Source organism: Littorina saxatilis, linkage group LG7 (assembly GCF_037325665.1).
Source record: "Littorina saxatilis isolate snail1 linkage group LG7, US_GU_Lsax_2.0, whole genome shotgun sequence".
Lineage (NCBI taxonomy): Eukaryota > Metazoa > Mollusca > Gastropoda > Littorinimorpha > Littorinidae > Littorina > Littorina saxatilis.
The window spans coordinates 27,271,118-27,287,992 of NC_090251.1; the positions used below are offsets into that span (position 1 = coordinate 27,271,118).

At 40.1% G+C, this 16,875-nt stretch overlaps 1 protein-coding gene and 1 long non-coding RNA gene across 2 annotated transcripts in view; both read left to right on the top strand.

Annotated features, from left to right (window-relative positions):
• The window catches only part of LOC138971064 (uncharacterized), a 115,748-nt gene that overhangs the window by 72,053 nt on the left and 26,820 nt on the right, over positions 1-16,875 (top strand). The window lies entirely within an intron of this gene.
• LOC138971971 (serine/threonine-protein kinase BRSK2-like) overlaps positions 1-16,875 on the top strand; it is a 95,693-nt gene that overhangs the window by 51,998 nt on the left and 26,820 nt on the right. The window contains exons 4-8 of the mRNA XM_070344816.1: positions 3,121-3,154; positions 7,685-7,753; positions 11,287-11,433; positions 12,022-12,056; positions 12,740-12,791. Of these exons, the coding sequence (XP_070200917.1) occupies positions 3,121-3,154; positions 7,685-7,753; positions 11,287-11,433; positions 12,022-12,056; positions 12,740-12,791 (337 nt within the window). The remainder of the gene's footprint in view (positions 1-3,120; positions 3,155-7,684; positions 7,754-11,286; positions 11,434-12,021; positions 12,057-12,739; positions 12,792-16,875) is intronic.

A 16,875-nucleotide genomic window follows, 5' to 3' on the forward strand; every position in this document is an offset into this window, starting at 1 on the left:
ATAAATTTCCCCCCGAAATCGGCGTATGCTGCCTGAATGGCGGGGTAAAATCGGTCATACACGTACAATTTGCACTGGTACAAAAGCATGAGTGATTACCTGATAATTGAAATTATCCCATGAACATTATTCATGTTTACGTGAAAATAAAAATGTTCAGTTCTGGCTCGATTCCTGGCGCCGGATTGCTGGAGTCAAAACTGAAACTGAAACAGTATCTCAGGGAACAAAATGGTTCATTGCCAGTGATAATTATTTGTCATTTTATCATGGAAATTAAAACTTTTTACGTGAACATTTAAATTATTTGGGATTTGGCACTAGTAAGCCGTCATACTCTCAGTTCTTCTTCTTCTCCAGTGCAGGTACAGTGGAACCCCCTTATCAAGACCACCAAACATGTATGAAAATCAGGTCTTAAAAAGAAGGGAGTCTTAATATGGGGGTCCATTTACAAACGTCATGAACAAAAATTCTGAGAAAACGGGGTCTTGAAATAGAGTAAGTCTTTAAGTGGGGGTCTTGAAAGGGGGGTCCCCCCGCGGGTTAGGGGGAAGAATTTACCCGATGCTCCCCCCCAGCATGTCGTAAGAGGCGACTAACACCCCCCGCGGGTTAGGGGGACGAATTTACCCGATGCTCCCCAGCATGTCGTAAGAGGCGACTAACGGATTCTGTCTCCCCCTGCGGGTTAGGTGGAAGAATTTACCCGATGCTCCCCAGCATGTCGTAAGAGGCGACTAACGGATTCTGTTCCCCCCCGCGGGTTAGGGGGAAGAATTTACCCGATGCTCCCCAGCATGTCGTAAGAGGCGACTAACGGATTCTGTTTCTCCTTTTACCCTTGTTAAGTGTTTCTTGTATAGAATATAGTCCATTTTTGTAAAGATTTTTAGTCAAGCAGTATGTAAGAAATGTTAAGTCCTTTGTACTGGAAACTTGCATTCTCCCAGTAAGGTCAATATATTGTACTACGTTGCAAGCCCCTGGAGCAAATTTTTGATTGGTGCTTTTGTGAACAAGAAACAATTGACAAGTGGCTCTATCCCATCTCCCCCCTTTCCCCGTCGCGATATAACCTTCGTGGTTGAAAACGACGTTAAACACCAAATAAAGTAAAGTAAAGTTGAAAGGGGGGCCGGGGGTCCACGGTACTGTTGCGTGATGGAGCGATAAAGGGAGACTCGTCACGCCTCACTGCGCACCAATAAGGCGGCGGACAGGGCAAAAGCAGTATATTTTTGCCCAGCCTCATCGAAGTCCTTTCCCCCCTCGCTAAGACACTGTCTAATATGGTACTGTCTGGGGTCTTGCTATTCTGTTTGCTCGTTCATGGGCGGATGGCTGTTAAATATGATCCCATTAGCTGGAAAACTACGGGGGGAATTGGGTATTTGGAGGAGGGAAGGGTGAGAGAGAGAGAGAGAGAGAGAGAGAGAGAGAGAGAGAGAGAGAGGAAAGGGGGAGGGGGGGGGGAGTTGAGAGAGTGTCAGAATGTCTGGGCGATTTAAAAAGACAGCTTGAGCAAAAGATCGACCAACGGTTCGGTTTGTTGTCTGCGTCTGTGTTAAGGAACTGAAAGAGTGACAGGGCAAGGCAAAGCAAAGGAGTTTATTTACACACAGACACACAGACACACATGAAAGAGGGAGGGAAGATCGATCTTCACCGGCATGGTTCATGTGGTTCAGTCTTTAGAAGAACGAGCACTGAGAGTCCGGAGCGCGGGGGGGGGGGGGGGGGGGGGCGGTCAGGAAATGCCTTCTGATTTGTAACTAATGATATTCATAGGGGTGAAAGACAGAGAGTCAAGCGGCGAAACCTTGTCAAGTTGATGGCAAGTAATTCCTGGTGAGAGTACGAGCGGAAGCCAGGCAATCTGTGTGGACGATGACAAGGGGACACATTGTAGCCATCTCGCTTGTCTCTGGCAACCAGAACTGGCTTATCTTTTTGTCGGGGCTGGCGAGGTGGTGGGGGTTGAAGGGGCTTCTGTGGATATTGTATGTCTGTTTCTGCAAAGCCGAGAAGAGAATAAGTGTGTATATCTCTGTCTGTCTGTCTGTCTGTCTCTGTCTGTCTCTCTCTCTTTCTTCTCTCTCTCTGATTTGATTTGATTTGATTTGATTTGATCTCTCTCTCTCTCTCTCTCTCTCTCTCTCTCTCTCTCTCTCTCTCTCTCTCTCTCCTCCCCACTTCTTCTTAAACAGAGGATTCTCAACAGTGTGTGTGTGTGTGTGTGTGTGTGCTTGTGTGTGTGTGTGTGTTTGCTTGTGTGTGTGTGTGTGCGTGCGTGCGTGCGTGTGTGTACAAAGTAGAAAGCCAAGAAACCTTGAGCGGAAAAGAGGACTATATAAAGCTTACACAGCCTCACACAGAAAGCGACGCTAATCGTTAGAAAGGTTTGCGAATCCCATTGAGTCTCCCACACATCCCTCAGATGGTCCATTTTGACGTGAGAGAGTTGGAAAGCATTACGCCAAACCTGCCACCATGGGCACATCTCAATCCCTCTGGGGGGATTGGTTGTGTCAGTCGCTTAGATGGACTTACTTTATGGTCTCTCTTTCTTCTGCTTTTTTTCTCCCCTTCTTTTCTATTTTTTTGGCTGTATGAATTTGCTGCCATCACAATACAATCACAATCACAATCCTTCTGGGGGATTGGTTGTGTCAGTCGCTTAGATGGACTTACTTTGTGTTCTCTCATTCTTTTTCTTCTGCCTCCCCTTCCCCCCCCCCCCCCCCTCCCTCTCTCTCTTCGTTTCTATTTTTTTTGTCTGTATGAGTTTCTATTTTTTTGTCTGTATGAGTTTGCCTCAGGTGGTTTACATCCGTAATCACCACTCTGTTGAGGGTGAAAGCGATTGAGACAGTGTTAACAAAAGTTAACCGCCTTGTGAATGATTTATCATGTTGTTTTTTTGGATATCATATATAAGTGCTTTTCATTTTCAGCATCATTCTTTTTCTTTTTCTTCTTTTTGTGTAGTCTGGGTTCTTAACGCTGGCACGTACCCTGTATATGATCACAGTGCAATACGTAAATCATGATGATTTCTGACACTCACTGCATGAAGTAAAGGTCAAGTTAATTGATTGTTTCTGTATACCCTGACAGGTCGCCGCATTATGCATGTCCGGAGGTGATACGGGTAAGCGAAGAGTGTGAACAAGTGTCCATTTCCACAGCATGTTGTCTAAATTGTTTTCCCTCCCTCGCACTCTGTCTCAGTAAAGGTGATGTGTGTACATATTAATTTTGTTTGACTGTTTTCTATTTCAGTAAAGTTTTTGTGTGGGTTTTTTCATATTCGTTTGCCTGTTTTCTGTTACAGCATATTTGTTGTTTTGATCAAATTTGTTTGACCGTTTTTGGTTTCAGTAAATTTGTAGTGTTGTTCGTATTTTGTTTTGCATTTTGACAAAAAATACTTTTCACTGCTTCTTGGTAGTGTCCATATTTCAGGCTTGATCGAAAGTTTGTTTTTTTTACCCTCCCTACCCCTAAAAGAGTTCAAAACAGATTAACAAACTCAATGAAAAATCCAAATGGTTCTTTTTGATCAACGATCAATAAAAAAAATGTTACCCCTGAAACAAAACAATAACAACATAAGTATATTTCAACAACAAAATTAATCAAAGAATACTAATTTCAATTTCATTCAGAACACCTTTTTTGTCAACACAGCAAACAAACAAACATAAAACTATGCCAACATAAAAATGACAAAACATAATACAAAACAATACAAATATGGTTATGACAGGAAAACTGGAACGCCTTATAAAATAGATCATGTAAATCATGATACAGGAATACAACCGCATAAGAACATGAATTCAATCACCACCTCTGGTGCCTGTGATTCCAAATTCCTCTTCGCATGGACAAGAAGTTATGCTTTGATGAATTCTAGGCCAAGTTACAATCAAGACCAAATCAAAACTTGACTACGTCCACCAGTGACAAGCTAAAAGCTTCATCACTCATAGAAAAACTAAGACACTCAATGCCTTAAATTCTTCTCAAAATGACCGAGAAACATTAATTCCAAGTCACTTATGACTAGAAAGCCTGCTGCATACAAAATAATGCACATGCTTACCATTTACATAACTGCATGGTAATTCCTTTTCCATCAAAAAGAAAGACTATGTTCCATTTCTATCAACCACATAATAATCAAACACTTAAAACACATATTCATTTCCAGACAAATCAACTGTGAACGCACAGCAACTTCTCAAGCCATGTGGCAGGATGCATAACTCTTAAAGGCGGGAAAAACAAATACTATCAACTAAAACAAATACAAAAACTATATTTCTTATCATCTAATTCTTAAAATACATCTTTTACAACTATATATTCATAATGCAATACCTATTTCATCATGTCACTTCAGTTTCTTTCAATGAATAATCTTCTCCATTATTCAAGGTGACCACATGGTTCTTTGCATTCTATGACTATATCTATCTTATGTGATATCAAATCCAAATAATCCTTCAAAACTACAAAACCCTGCATCAAATAAACTTGGGAAACAATGCACACAGACTCTAAGAAACAAATCAACACAATATAAAAACAATTGCTCACCTGAGTTAGGAATAATCATTTGGAAAATCACGAGCATGAAAATCTGGCTCTTGATGAAAATGTCTGGTACTTCAAGAGGAAGTAGAATTAATTAGCAGTTGCCAATGAAAAAGTACTTATGAAACCAAAAAGTGCTTTAAATAATAATTATAACTGACTACTTAAAATTAAAACAGCTAAGTCTAAAAACTCATTAAAATAAACAAATAACATTAATAGTCTTTTGTCACTAATTCCTTTCTAAATTTACTAAGACAACATTCCTGATAATTAAAGGGAAGTAATCATGATATTCCATTTGTCAAGAACAAGCACAGTTCTTTCCCTTACACTAGATAGACAATTAACCCATTTAGTTCTGATCATGGTGACCAAAAGTACTTTGTAAAATGTGAAAGAATGAATAAGAAAGAATACTTTCGAACCGGCGTTTCCATCTGAGTGATCGACAAGAAGAAGAAGCTCTCTCTTTCGCTCTCTCGCTCTCTCTCTCTCTCTCTCTCTCTCTCTCTCTCTCTCTCTCTCTCTCTCTCTCTCTCTCTCTCTCTCTCTCTCTCTCTCTCTCTCTCTCTCTCTCTCTCTCTCTCTCTGTGCCCACTTCCCCTCCCCTCTTTGTCCTCTCCACCCCACCCCACCCCATACCCTTCCCACCCCTCCGTGTCCTCGCCACCCACTTGTGTTCCAGAAAAGTCCACTCCCCTTCCCACCGTGTCCCCTCCAACCCCCCCCCCCCCCCCCCCCCTCTCCCCACACACACACACACACTTTCCTCTCTACCCACTTCTCTTTCTGTGTGTACCAGAAAAGCCCAATAACTCGAAATACCTCTAATGGCCTTTCGGGACAAATCCACTTTTGCTGGAGATTCGTCGGCTTCTGTTGATTTCGTTGCTGTTGATATTGCTCTATCTTTTGGGGATGTTGTCTGTTAATGTTGTGTAAATATGTTCACACTGTAAATATTATTGTGATAGTTTCATGGAATGTTCAGTGCCCTGTTGTTTTTCATGTGGTGTACATGTCAGTGCTGATTGCACATAATGTTTAGGAGCTGTTTTATTTCCAGTTTTGCTCACTTTTATACTTCTCCACTTCTTCTTTGCAGTCTGGCTTGGACTTTCCGTGCATCTCAGCATTTTGTTTCTGTGATAAAATATAATTGTGACTGTTAGCTGTAGCCTTGAAATCCCTTGCTCATAGTGTTGCTATCAAAGAAAATCAAGTTTTACATAAAAAGGGGGATTCTTAAAACTGAGTACATTTGCAAAAGACATGAACAGACAATCTGAAGAAAGCAAGGTCATAGAAGGGAGGAATCTTAAATCAGAGATGTCATAAAATGGAGGGTTTACTGTACATTAAAAGGGAGGTTTCGTTGTATGTTAAAAGGGAGGTTTTATTGTATTACATTCTCCACAAAATGATATGAATTTTAAGCAATCTGCACTACTGCTTAGTGTGGGGCTCCTTTGAGTCTTATGTGGTCATTTGTCGTGCATTAGCAGTGAGATGACTGGATTAAAAAACAAACAAACAGTGACAATGGGAAGGGGACGAAAGAGATGATTGTGAATTAGAGCATTGAGTTCCCTTGAGATTGTTCATCATGTGCAGGGGACATGAACGGTGTGCCTAAGAAAATGTGGAATTTTACAATGCCATGTCCTTCACAAATTAGTGTTGTCTGCCTTTTCTAAGAGTTGTTGTTGCTGTTGTTGTGCAATGTACATTCATTGTAAATATGTGCTAAATTATCAGGCCATCGATACTTTAAAAGAAATACACGCACACATGTATGCATTCATCACACGCACGCATGCACATACACACACACACACACGCACGCACGCACACACGCACACACACACATACACACACACACACACGCACGCAAGCATGCACACACACACACACACGCACGCAAGCAAGCACACACACACACACACGCACACACACACACACACACACACACACACACACACACACACACACGAGGCACACGCCCCAGAGGTAGTAAGAGGCAACTGTAAACAGGAAGTGAACGTGTATAACTGGATCATTTTTGTGTCATAAGATCTTCATGCTTTCGTTTCTCTTGATTGGTTTTGCAAAGCCGTTGTTGCAGTGTTTTTGTTGTGATTACAATGTTTCTATTGTTTTAATATCTCAGCATGTTTTGGGTTTTGCACCTGTGTGAACTGCATGTGTTCTGCCCCCCCCCCCCCCCTCTCCCCCTCCTTTATGTTTATTTTTTTACTGAAATGTTGAGACACTCCTTAGAGAGAGGACACTGATTTCCCTCTGCTGCTTTGCAGGAGTGACATTTTAGAATTACTCCTTCTGACATGTCATATACCCCAACTCATTGATACATGTAGACTCAGGTTTCCGCAATTGGTGCAACCATGCCACTAAGGCAGTTATAATAGCGTCTGAAATGTTAATGGAACTTGATTAGCAGCATAGGATTTTACAACGATGATTTCATTTTGGCACTGTGAAGTGTACACCCTGCTGGACTTCAGTCCTACCAATGTTACTACTTTCCTGTGTGTAAAAATGCCAATGTCTTAAACTAGTTTTGTATTTTATAAAAAAAAAACAACTATGCTTTTGATATTTGACGCAAAGATATGGTGTCATCTGTGTGTATAATAATAATAATGATAAGGGTATTTATATGACGCAAATCCTAAAATAGTTCCAAGCGCCTTACAATCAATCTTCAATATAATCATCTTCATTACAGCAACAATACACATTTAAAAATACATAAATAAAATTCTTCAAATAAAGAGAAACACAATCACGTACACAATGCACAGTTCAAATAAATCGATCGTTATCAACTACAATCACAAATGTGAATTAGGATGTGAGTAGGAGGGACAGCCAGGTTTTTTTTTTTTTTTTTAATTTCAAATTAAATGATTGTATTGTAGATGCAAGGAGTGTATGGATGTATGAGTGTTTTCGCACCAGGACAAATACCAACGGCTGTTATGGTATATGGCAGATTACATTCTTGTTCTTGTTCTAACACATGTGTGATGTTGTGTTGCTGCTGTGTTTCCAGGGGGAGAAGTACGATGGACGCAAGGCAGATGTATGGAGCTGTGGTGTGATACTTTACGCTCTACTTGTGGTAAGATCATGCACATGTGTTGTCTTTCTGCACATACAGGTCGACAGATCAATTCCCTTGCCAATATATTATGTTCATGGCTAGAGTGTGGACGTTTATAAGTTTCTTAGGGAGTATAGTGAATGAAGGGTTATTAATGCTGATGGGGTCTATGTCGACCAAAAGAGTGGGATTCCCTGTAGCTGGAGTTCCTGTAGGTGGATTCCCTGTTTAGAGGGAATACCACAATGTGTAGTTCCTGTAGCGGTTCGCTGATATCTCTGAAAGTCACGTGATGCTTAGTGAAATCGGTAGAATTTGATGTTTTTCTATCGTATTTATATTTCTTAGAAATTCGAGCATGGTTTGCAAGTTTTATTAAAAATAACTCCACCCTGTAGGATTCCCTGTATGCAGGGAATCCCCCTACAGGAACTCCACCTACAGGGAATCCCACTCTTTTGGTCGACATAGACCCCATCAGCGTTATTAATGTGCCATGTTAGTATTGTACCTGTACCGTTTATAGCAAGTCTGTATCAGTCGATGATTTACCCCGTGTAACATGCCCCTAATGGCTTTGCCGTGAGGGCGTAAAACTTACATTTTCTCGATGATTTAAGAAAAATCGTTTTCAGAAATAGAATGTATTTGAAAATGTCCGATTTTTGACAAATAACACAGTTGCAACAGGTGTTGATGGTTTAACAATTTATTGAATCGCCTTGCCCAGCGTAATTTGATTGTCAGTTCGGGTCAACCTTCCGTGATGTGTGAAGAACCCCAGGCCAAAGCACTTTGTGAGAAAAGCCTGGTCACATATATTGATCTGTTTGGCACAGCTGCTGAGAAAGCTGAGAAAGCTTTTGCCAGTTAATTCAATGACCCGATTCCTTTGGGATCAGCCATACTGAAGCCAATTGCTGCCAATGGCCAGGAGCCCCCTAGCTTCTCTCCAGACAGTTCTTGTCACTTACTGCCTGTACATGAGTGACAAGCTTAAAAGCTTTGGGACTTTGAAACGTCTGAAACGTCTACAGGAATAAGGAATGCACTGAGAAAAGCTACTGGTATATGTCAATGTCGAAATGCTGAGGAGCAAGAATAGTGTGTGTTAATTAAGTTGTAAGAATGTTAAACTTTGGAGGTGTCTTCTTGTAAGACTACAATTCACTGTCTGTTCGTCTTTCTGTCTGGCTGGCTGGCTGGCTGGCTCTCTCTCTCTCTCTCTCTCTCTCTCTCTCTCTCTCTCTCTCTCTAAAAAACTAAAAAGAAAAACTATTTCACTGAACTAGTGTCATCTAAACAAGATTCAAAATCAATTTGGAAAGCCATTAATTTATTAACAAACAAGCGTTCTAATTCACACCCAACTGCCATGAAAAACATTTCTGCTGATAAACTTAATTTACATTTTTCTACAGTGGGAGAAAAAGTTATTCCTATTGATAGAACACAAGAAAATGATTTAAATACCTTAATAGATCATTGCAAATCCAAGAGAATAGAGGCAGAAATGCCGCTACAACACATGACTGTGTCTGAAGTTTACTTTGCACTTGTTCATCTCAAACAAACAGGAACCCGGGGTGTAGATAGAATAGACAGTAAAATATTGAAAATAGCTGCTCCTGTAATAACAGACACCTTGACATACATTTACAACTTATGCATTACCACTTCTTATTTTCCAACAGCATTTAAGCAAGCTAAGGTAATCCCTCTGTTTAAATCAGGTGATCCTTCTGATCCTTCTAATTACAGGCCTATTTCAATTCTGTCACCACTTTCAAAACCCTTGGAAAAACATATATATAAACATGCCTTAGCACATTTTGATAAAAACAATTTATTCCATCCAAAACAATCTGGTTTTCGCAAAAAGCACTCATGTCATACAGCTCTTATAAATCTAATTGATCAATGGCTAACCAACATAAATTCTAACAAATTTTCTGCAGCACTGTTTGTTGATTTTGCAAAGGCGTTCGATGTTATTGATCATTCTCTTCTCATTAGGAAATTGTCAATATATGGCATGCAATGCACCACCATTAATATTCTTAAATCTTTTCTTTTAAATAGAAAACAAATTACATTTACTAATGCATCATATTCAAATGAAAGTACTTTGAAATATGGGGTCCCACAGGGATCTGTTTTAGGCCCATTATTGTTCTCCATTTATGTCAATGATTTACCACTGTACATAGATAATAACTGTGAGTTGTTTGCAGATGACACTACTATTCATTCTAGTCACCATTCCATAAATTATTTATCAAAAACTCTACAAGAAAGCATTGATGCACTCCTGAATTGGTCAGAGTTAAACCATATGTCTCTTAACCATACTAAAACAAAATTTATGCTAATAACCACAAGACAGAAACGACAAAATCTATTATCGAGCATTCCACCTCTTTATATTAAAAATCAAGTATTGGAAGAAGTGTCTCACCACAAAGTCCTTGGTGTAAAGATTGATAATAATTTATCATGGCATGATCACATTGATTACATCTGTAAGATTGCTTCCCAAAAAATATATCAGTTATCAAAAATAAAACATTTCTTGAATCTCCACTCGCGAAAGATTTTTTTTTACAATCACATCTTGTCAAATATTGATTATGCATCCACTGTGTGGGATTGTGCAAGTGCTAATGTTTTGAAACCTTTAGCCAGTCTTCACAGAAGAGCAGTTAAGCTTATTATGCTAAAAAATCACACTCCTTCAGAATCTGATTATACAAATTTGCAAGTATTACCATTTCAAAAAAGGTTAATGTATAATAAAGGTGTTATAATGCATAAAGTGATGTCAGGATATGCACCGGAGACATTACGTGATAATTTTATTTTGAACTATAACAGACTAAAAATCATCACACCGACTCCACGTATTGACCTTTTCAAATCAAGCCTTCTATATTCAGGTGCGGTCCTATGGAACTCACTTCCTATTTTTCTTAAGCATAAAACAAACACAGACAGCTTCAAAAAAAATTATATGTCGCACATAATGCAACTAAACATGTGCTGAATGGTTCAACAATTCATTTAAAATGTATGTGCATGTTAAACTAAATTATAATAATATGCAGATCTAAATTAAGATATGTTAAAAATTGACATATTTATTATTGGAAATTGTACTTAAAATGCAGCATGACAAATGTATATCTGTATATATATATAATGTATTATAAGTTTGATGTGATAGTTATTTGATTATATTGTTTTCTGTTCTTGTTGACCCTATATTAGGGCGAGGGCTGGATGTAAAAAAGCAATATTCTTGCTTATCTATTACCCTCGATAATAAAGATTTTGTCTTGTCTTGTCTTGTCTTGTCTCTCTCTCTCTCTCTCTCGATCTATCGATCTCTCTCTCGTGTGACTGTGGCTCTGGGAATGTGTGAGTGTGAGTGTGTGTGTGAGTGTGTGTGTGTGAGTGTGTGTGTGTGTTAGTGTGTGTGTGTGAGTGTGTGTGTGAGTGTGTGTGTGTGGCAGCTTTGTGTACTCATAAATATAATGTCCCTTCTCTCTCAGGGAGCATTACCATTCGACGATGACAATTTGAGGCAGCTATTAGAAAAAGTGAAGAAAGGCATTTTTCACATTCCACATTTTGTTCCCCCGGACTGCCAAAACTTGCTACGAGGCATGATTGAAGTGGACCCTGAGAAGCGATTAACAGTAAGTAATTAGTGCACGCATATGAATTCATTAGATGCACGCATCTGCACAAGTTGATATACACACACATTCTCACATGCACACACTCATGCATACACGCACACACAGAGACATACACACACAGACATGCATGATTACACACACACACACACACACATCCATGCACACACACACACACACACACACACACACACACACACACACATCCATGCACACACACACACACACACACAATGGGGCCACAAAATGTTTGTGCGCACACACACACACCCCCCCACCCCTCAACACACATGCAAACACACACACATGCACACACACACGTTCCTTGTCATTTATAATACAACGTACATGCCAGACAATATGATTTAAAGTGCAATATGAACTGGATCTAAAGTGTACATTTACAAAATGTGATGAGAGCTCATTTTACTGTAGAATAAAAAGGATAGTCATGCACCTACCTTCCTATCACAACACCTCGGCAGATTCAGGTGACCATTGATATATTTTATTCATTTCTAAATGTCCATCAATCAGTGTGAACTCTGCTTGCGGACTGGTGATGATGGGTCTCTTTTCTCTTTGCAGTTAGAAGAAGTCATGCGGCATCCGTGGGTGATAGCGTAAGTGTCCTTCCCTGCCTGTGTGTGTTAATCATTCTTCTTATTGTCGCTGTGTACATTTTGACGACGATGCTAAATGTATTTTAACGCCCTCACGGTTAAACCATTAGGGGCATGTTCCCGGGTGTAATCTTGACTTGAGATGATTTAGAGAAGAAAAAAAATTATGATCAAGAAATAAATAAAAGGGACAAAGCTTTGAGTGAAGGTGGTACAGAAAACACAAGGGGTATAACTATGTGACATGTACAGCACAATTCTCTGTCAGTGCCAGTGGTAAATATGTTACAGGGGTACCGGCGATGTGTGGCCCCTCTGATGAGAGGACACCTCCCTTAAAAGGACACCTTCTGGCGTACCTTTGTCTATTATCTCTACCGAAATATACCTGTCATGACAGGACACCTGCAATGTGGGATCCTTTTGGTTGGCCGTAATGGGGGGGGGGGGGGTGTTAAGTGGCGGTTATATCAAGAGGTGCTTTCCAGGGCAGGTTTGACTGTACAAGATTGGATTTAATCTAGCATTTTCACCTGTCACCCTGGATTTAAAGTAGCTTGAAAATGTGTTAGTTTGTAAATGTTCTTAATAAACCACCATTGCTCGCAGTCAACCACATGAAAAGGGGAATGTGATCTGATGCTGCTTTCTTGTACGTTACATTCTTCTTTCTTCTGTCTTAGGGGCTCAAAACATGAAGTAGAAATTGAATTACCCATGATGCAAATCGTTCAGGTATTACTGGCTCGCTGAAGCTAGCAATGTGCCTCACGCAAAACGCTAGCTTTCTCTCAGCTGTGGTGTGGTCAATATCCATTTAACCCTTTCTCTTCTGCTAGTGGCACTAGATGTGTTCCCTTGTACCTAGTGGGTCAGTTGTATTTGTGGTGATTTAATTTTGTCTTTTTCTTCTGCTGGTGGTGGCAAACTAACTTTGCTGAATTAACCGCTGCTCTAATAGTGTCCGTTTCCTTTCATGGCTCTTGTTTTCCTCGACTTAGTTCTTTATCGGTTTATGTTTCCTTTTTGTGTTATTAAAGTTGTTTGAGTTGCGTAATGTTAATCAAAAGAGAAAAGGAGAGGGTATTTAAATAGAACATTGATTAATTTTCTTGACAAAAAGAAGCTGTGACTTTCAAGAAATTAATGTTAATCTTTTTTCTTTTTTTTCTTCTTCTCTTTTTGCAAGACATGAGATTTTTTGTAGTAAATGTAGCTGAGTGTTTAGATAAGATCATTGATAAACATTGTATTTAAACTTTGATCAATGTTCTACTTCAACATGTGTCAAAAACAATGTCATTATGAAGTTGAGCAAAAGATCCCTTTCGGTCACGTTTAATTTATTTCTCTTATACTCCTGTATTTCCTTTCTTTTATTTTTTTCTGTGGTAATAGTTAAAAAGAAAACAACATGCTACTTTGCTCTTTGACCTTAAAAGCTTTTTCTTTGTTTCTTTCTTTTAAAATGCCAATAATATGAGCTGTTTGAAATAGGACTTTGGTCTTTCTGATAAAGTGGGATTACATTTTGATCAAGGAAAGGTTAGGTATATTAAACCAGAGTAAAGTTAGAAAGGCATATCGTCTTTCTGTTTTGTTTTATGTTTACACCTGTCTTTTTTCACATCTGCTAGACTGGTTTGTTGACAGCTCTTATAGTTATTTTGTTGTTTTATTTGATTTTCAGAGTGGTATACACATTTCTTAAAGATTTAATTTATTATCTTCGTTTTACAGAAGTTTCTGTGCAGTGTATTGAAAAGTTTTGTAGTGTTCATGGTACCCCTGTATTTTGCGCCATTGTTTTGTTTTATTTCTGTGAAAAGAGAAAAAGAGTGAGCTTTAAAAGTTATTCAATGTTTGTTTTTTTTAGAAGTTGACTCTTTGTAAATTAAGCCAGAAACACAAACGGGGCATCATCAGACCACTGCCACCCACAATTGGGCAACCCCACAATACGGGACTCTGCAATAGATGATACATGCATATTCGGTCATTACTTGTTTCTGATATCATTCAAAATAACTGCATGATTCCGTCTCTGTGCTGAATCGCATCCTACGAAACTTCTCTGTCTTAATTCATAAACAAAATGTGTTTTATAATCTTTTGTTTAAATGGTAAGGTGGCAAAACACAAGTGATTACCAAAAGCTAGACTGTCACCTGTATATACACTAATTGTTCCCCATATCAAATCAACTTGATTTGATTTGGGAAACATTTAGTGTTGCCCATTGCAGGGTCACCAGTGTGGTGGTACTGTCATCCATTGCTGATGGAAGTGGTTGAGAATGACCCCTTTATAGTTCCAGTGACGTCAAGCTGTGGTGTGTTAGACTGTCGCTGTACAGTACTGTGACTTTTTGTGTGTGTCTTCTAGGGATATCCTTGGCCACATAGAACTAGAACTGCCCATCACGCAAGTAGTGCAGGTGATGACCGGCGTCATTATTATTATTTCCTTCCAACCTACCTTCCTTCCTTCCTTCCTTCCTTCCTTCCTTTCTTTCTTTCTTCAGGCCTGGGAATGATAAACCTTTCGTCATCCTTTTCTAATTGTGTAAGAAAAAAGCCTCTGTGTGCCCTTAAAAATGCTCAAAACACAAAATGTTCCCGTCAGTACGCCCAAACCACTTTCACTCATTCCCAGGCCTGTTTCTTTCACCGCTTTGTAGAGTAGATGCATCTGCGTTGCATGCTGAGTAAAGAAAACTTCTTTCTGAATTCGTTCTTTTATAGAGATTGTTACGCCAAATAAATATTTATTGACTTAACCCCTGGTGGATGGATGCATGTCTGAGCTTAAAAGAAAAATCCTGTCTGCTGGAGTTGCAGCGTTACACAAATACATAGCTTGCATTGACAGTGATCGACATCTCTCAGACTCTCTCAAAGCATTTGGCATGTAGAGTTAAAAATCACAGTATTTATTGCTTGCAAACTTTTGCCACATAATATCTTCTTTCTTTATTTGGTGTTTAACGTCGTTTTCAACCACGAAGGGTTATATGCCTGTCACGTTTCAATATATCACTTAAGGTGATTATGAACCGGTTAATTACTACTAATTAACTAACCACACCACGATCCACTCTCGCAGTCATACAATTAAATAGAGTCAACAAAAGTATAAGTTTCAGACGCCTGTTTATGTATAAACTCGCCACCTCCCTCGAGCCTTCACTCAAAATATGTTCCTTTTACGTTCTCAACACGTAAAAAACCCGTGATCACTGACAAAATGCCAGTAGTATATAGAAAATTATAGTAACACGCTGATCCCGTGTAAATACAGTCAAATGAGAATGTTCTGTTCAAAAAGCTCTAGTTCATGCAGGGGTCACACACCCCACGTTGTCACTACTCCAATGAAATCACAGATAAGAAAAGACAACGGTGGTCAACGGGGTGCGTAAGACACGGTGCACTTAGCTTTCTTTCTGTATGCTGGTTAGCCGGTATGCTGGTTAGCCGGGTTGCTGGTTAGCCGGTTTGCTGGTTAGCCGGTTCGCTGGTTAGCCGGTCTAGCGTAGCTTCCTCAGGTCCCAGCTCCAACGTCTGCGGCTAGCAGTGTCCCGCCAAAGGCAGCCGTGCAGCCGTTTCAGGAACACGAAACGAAACGAACGAACGAAGGCTGCAAACAGAAAGCATCGGTGCACTAAACATGTCAGCTACCCCTCACCCACCACCTTAAAACATGTCATCTTTAAATATCTCATCGAGCACGTGGGCCTGCACAAAACGGACTTTTTACAACAACAAAACAGCCATTTTCCGTCCTTCTCTCCCTATCTGCAAAAACCATATACAGATTAGTATTTTAGCGTCACAGAGAGTAAATTATGCGCTAACCTGGAAAGAACAACAGAGAGTATTTCATTCCACAACACAGACTCATCAACAGCGTTAAATAATGATTTATTACCTCAAAAGCCTATGATTGTACTCTCATGGAAGCAAAATCCGCTTCCTCCCTGGAACAGCCTCTGTTCGTCAACAGTGACCAAAAACGTCCAGAACCCCTTGTCGAATCCTTATGCGAAAGCCATCGCCGACGAAGGAATGTTGACGACTTGTCCTCAGCAAAATATGTAGCAGTGTGAAGGAAATAACTCGTGGAAGTTCCCCTAGAGTGCCGAATATAATCTTCGGTGAAAAACCATCATACTCTAGAAACTGTATTAGATCCTTCCCCTTCTGTCGCTGGGTGTCAAGTGCCCCGTCCTTGTGCCTCTCTCAGACAACCTAGCCAATAACACGTGACTGACCTTGTCACAAAACCAGTCCAGCTATACACAATTCTGCCTCCCAAGCAGAAAAAAGACACGAGAAACTCAATCCCTGAAAATCCCGTGCGCGCTGTCAGCGAAAAACCGTCAGCCCTATGACAGCAGAAACCTCCACTGTGAAACTCGTGCGCTACAAAACATCCGTGCTGATTGAGCACTGTCAGCAACCTCTGCTGTAGCCCAATATCACGCACAGGCGCTTTCTATCATTATCGACCAAGAACAGGCACTCCACTGAGTGACACTTTCTTGGTCTCTGTCACCCGATCGTGACACACCTCCCCTCTTCAAGACGAAACCTCGGTTTCGCTCACAGTCATGTTCTCCTCTCCAGCCCGAGAGAGAAAGTCAGCTCCAACATTGTTGGCGCCCGGAATGACGCGTACCGTGAATTGGTACGGTTGGAGAATCAACGCCCAGCGCATAAGTCTGGCGTTTGCCAACCTTGCAACCTGAAGATATTGCAGAGGTTGATGGTCTGTTTCCAGACAGAAAGGTCGTCCTCAAGAACGAGCAACCCCTCGT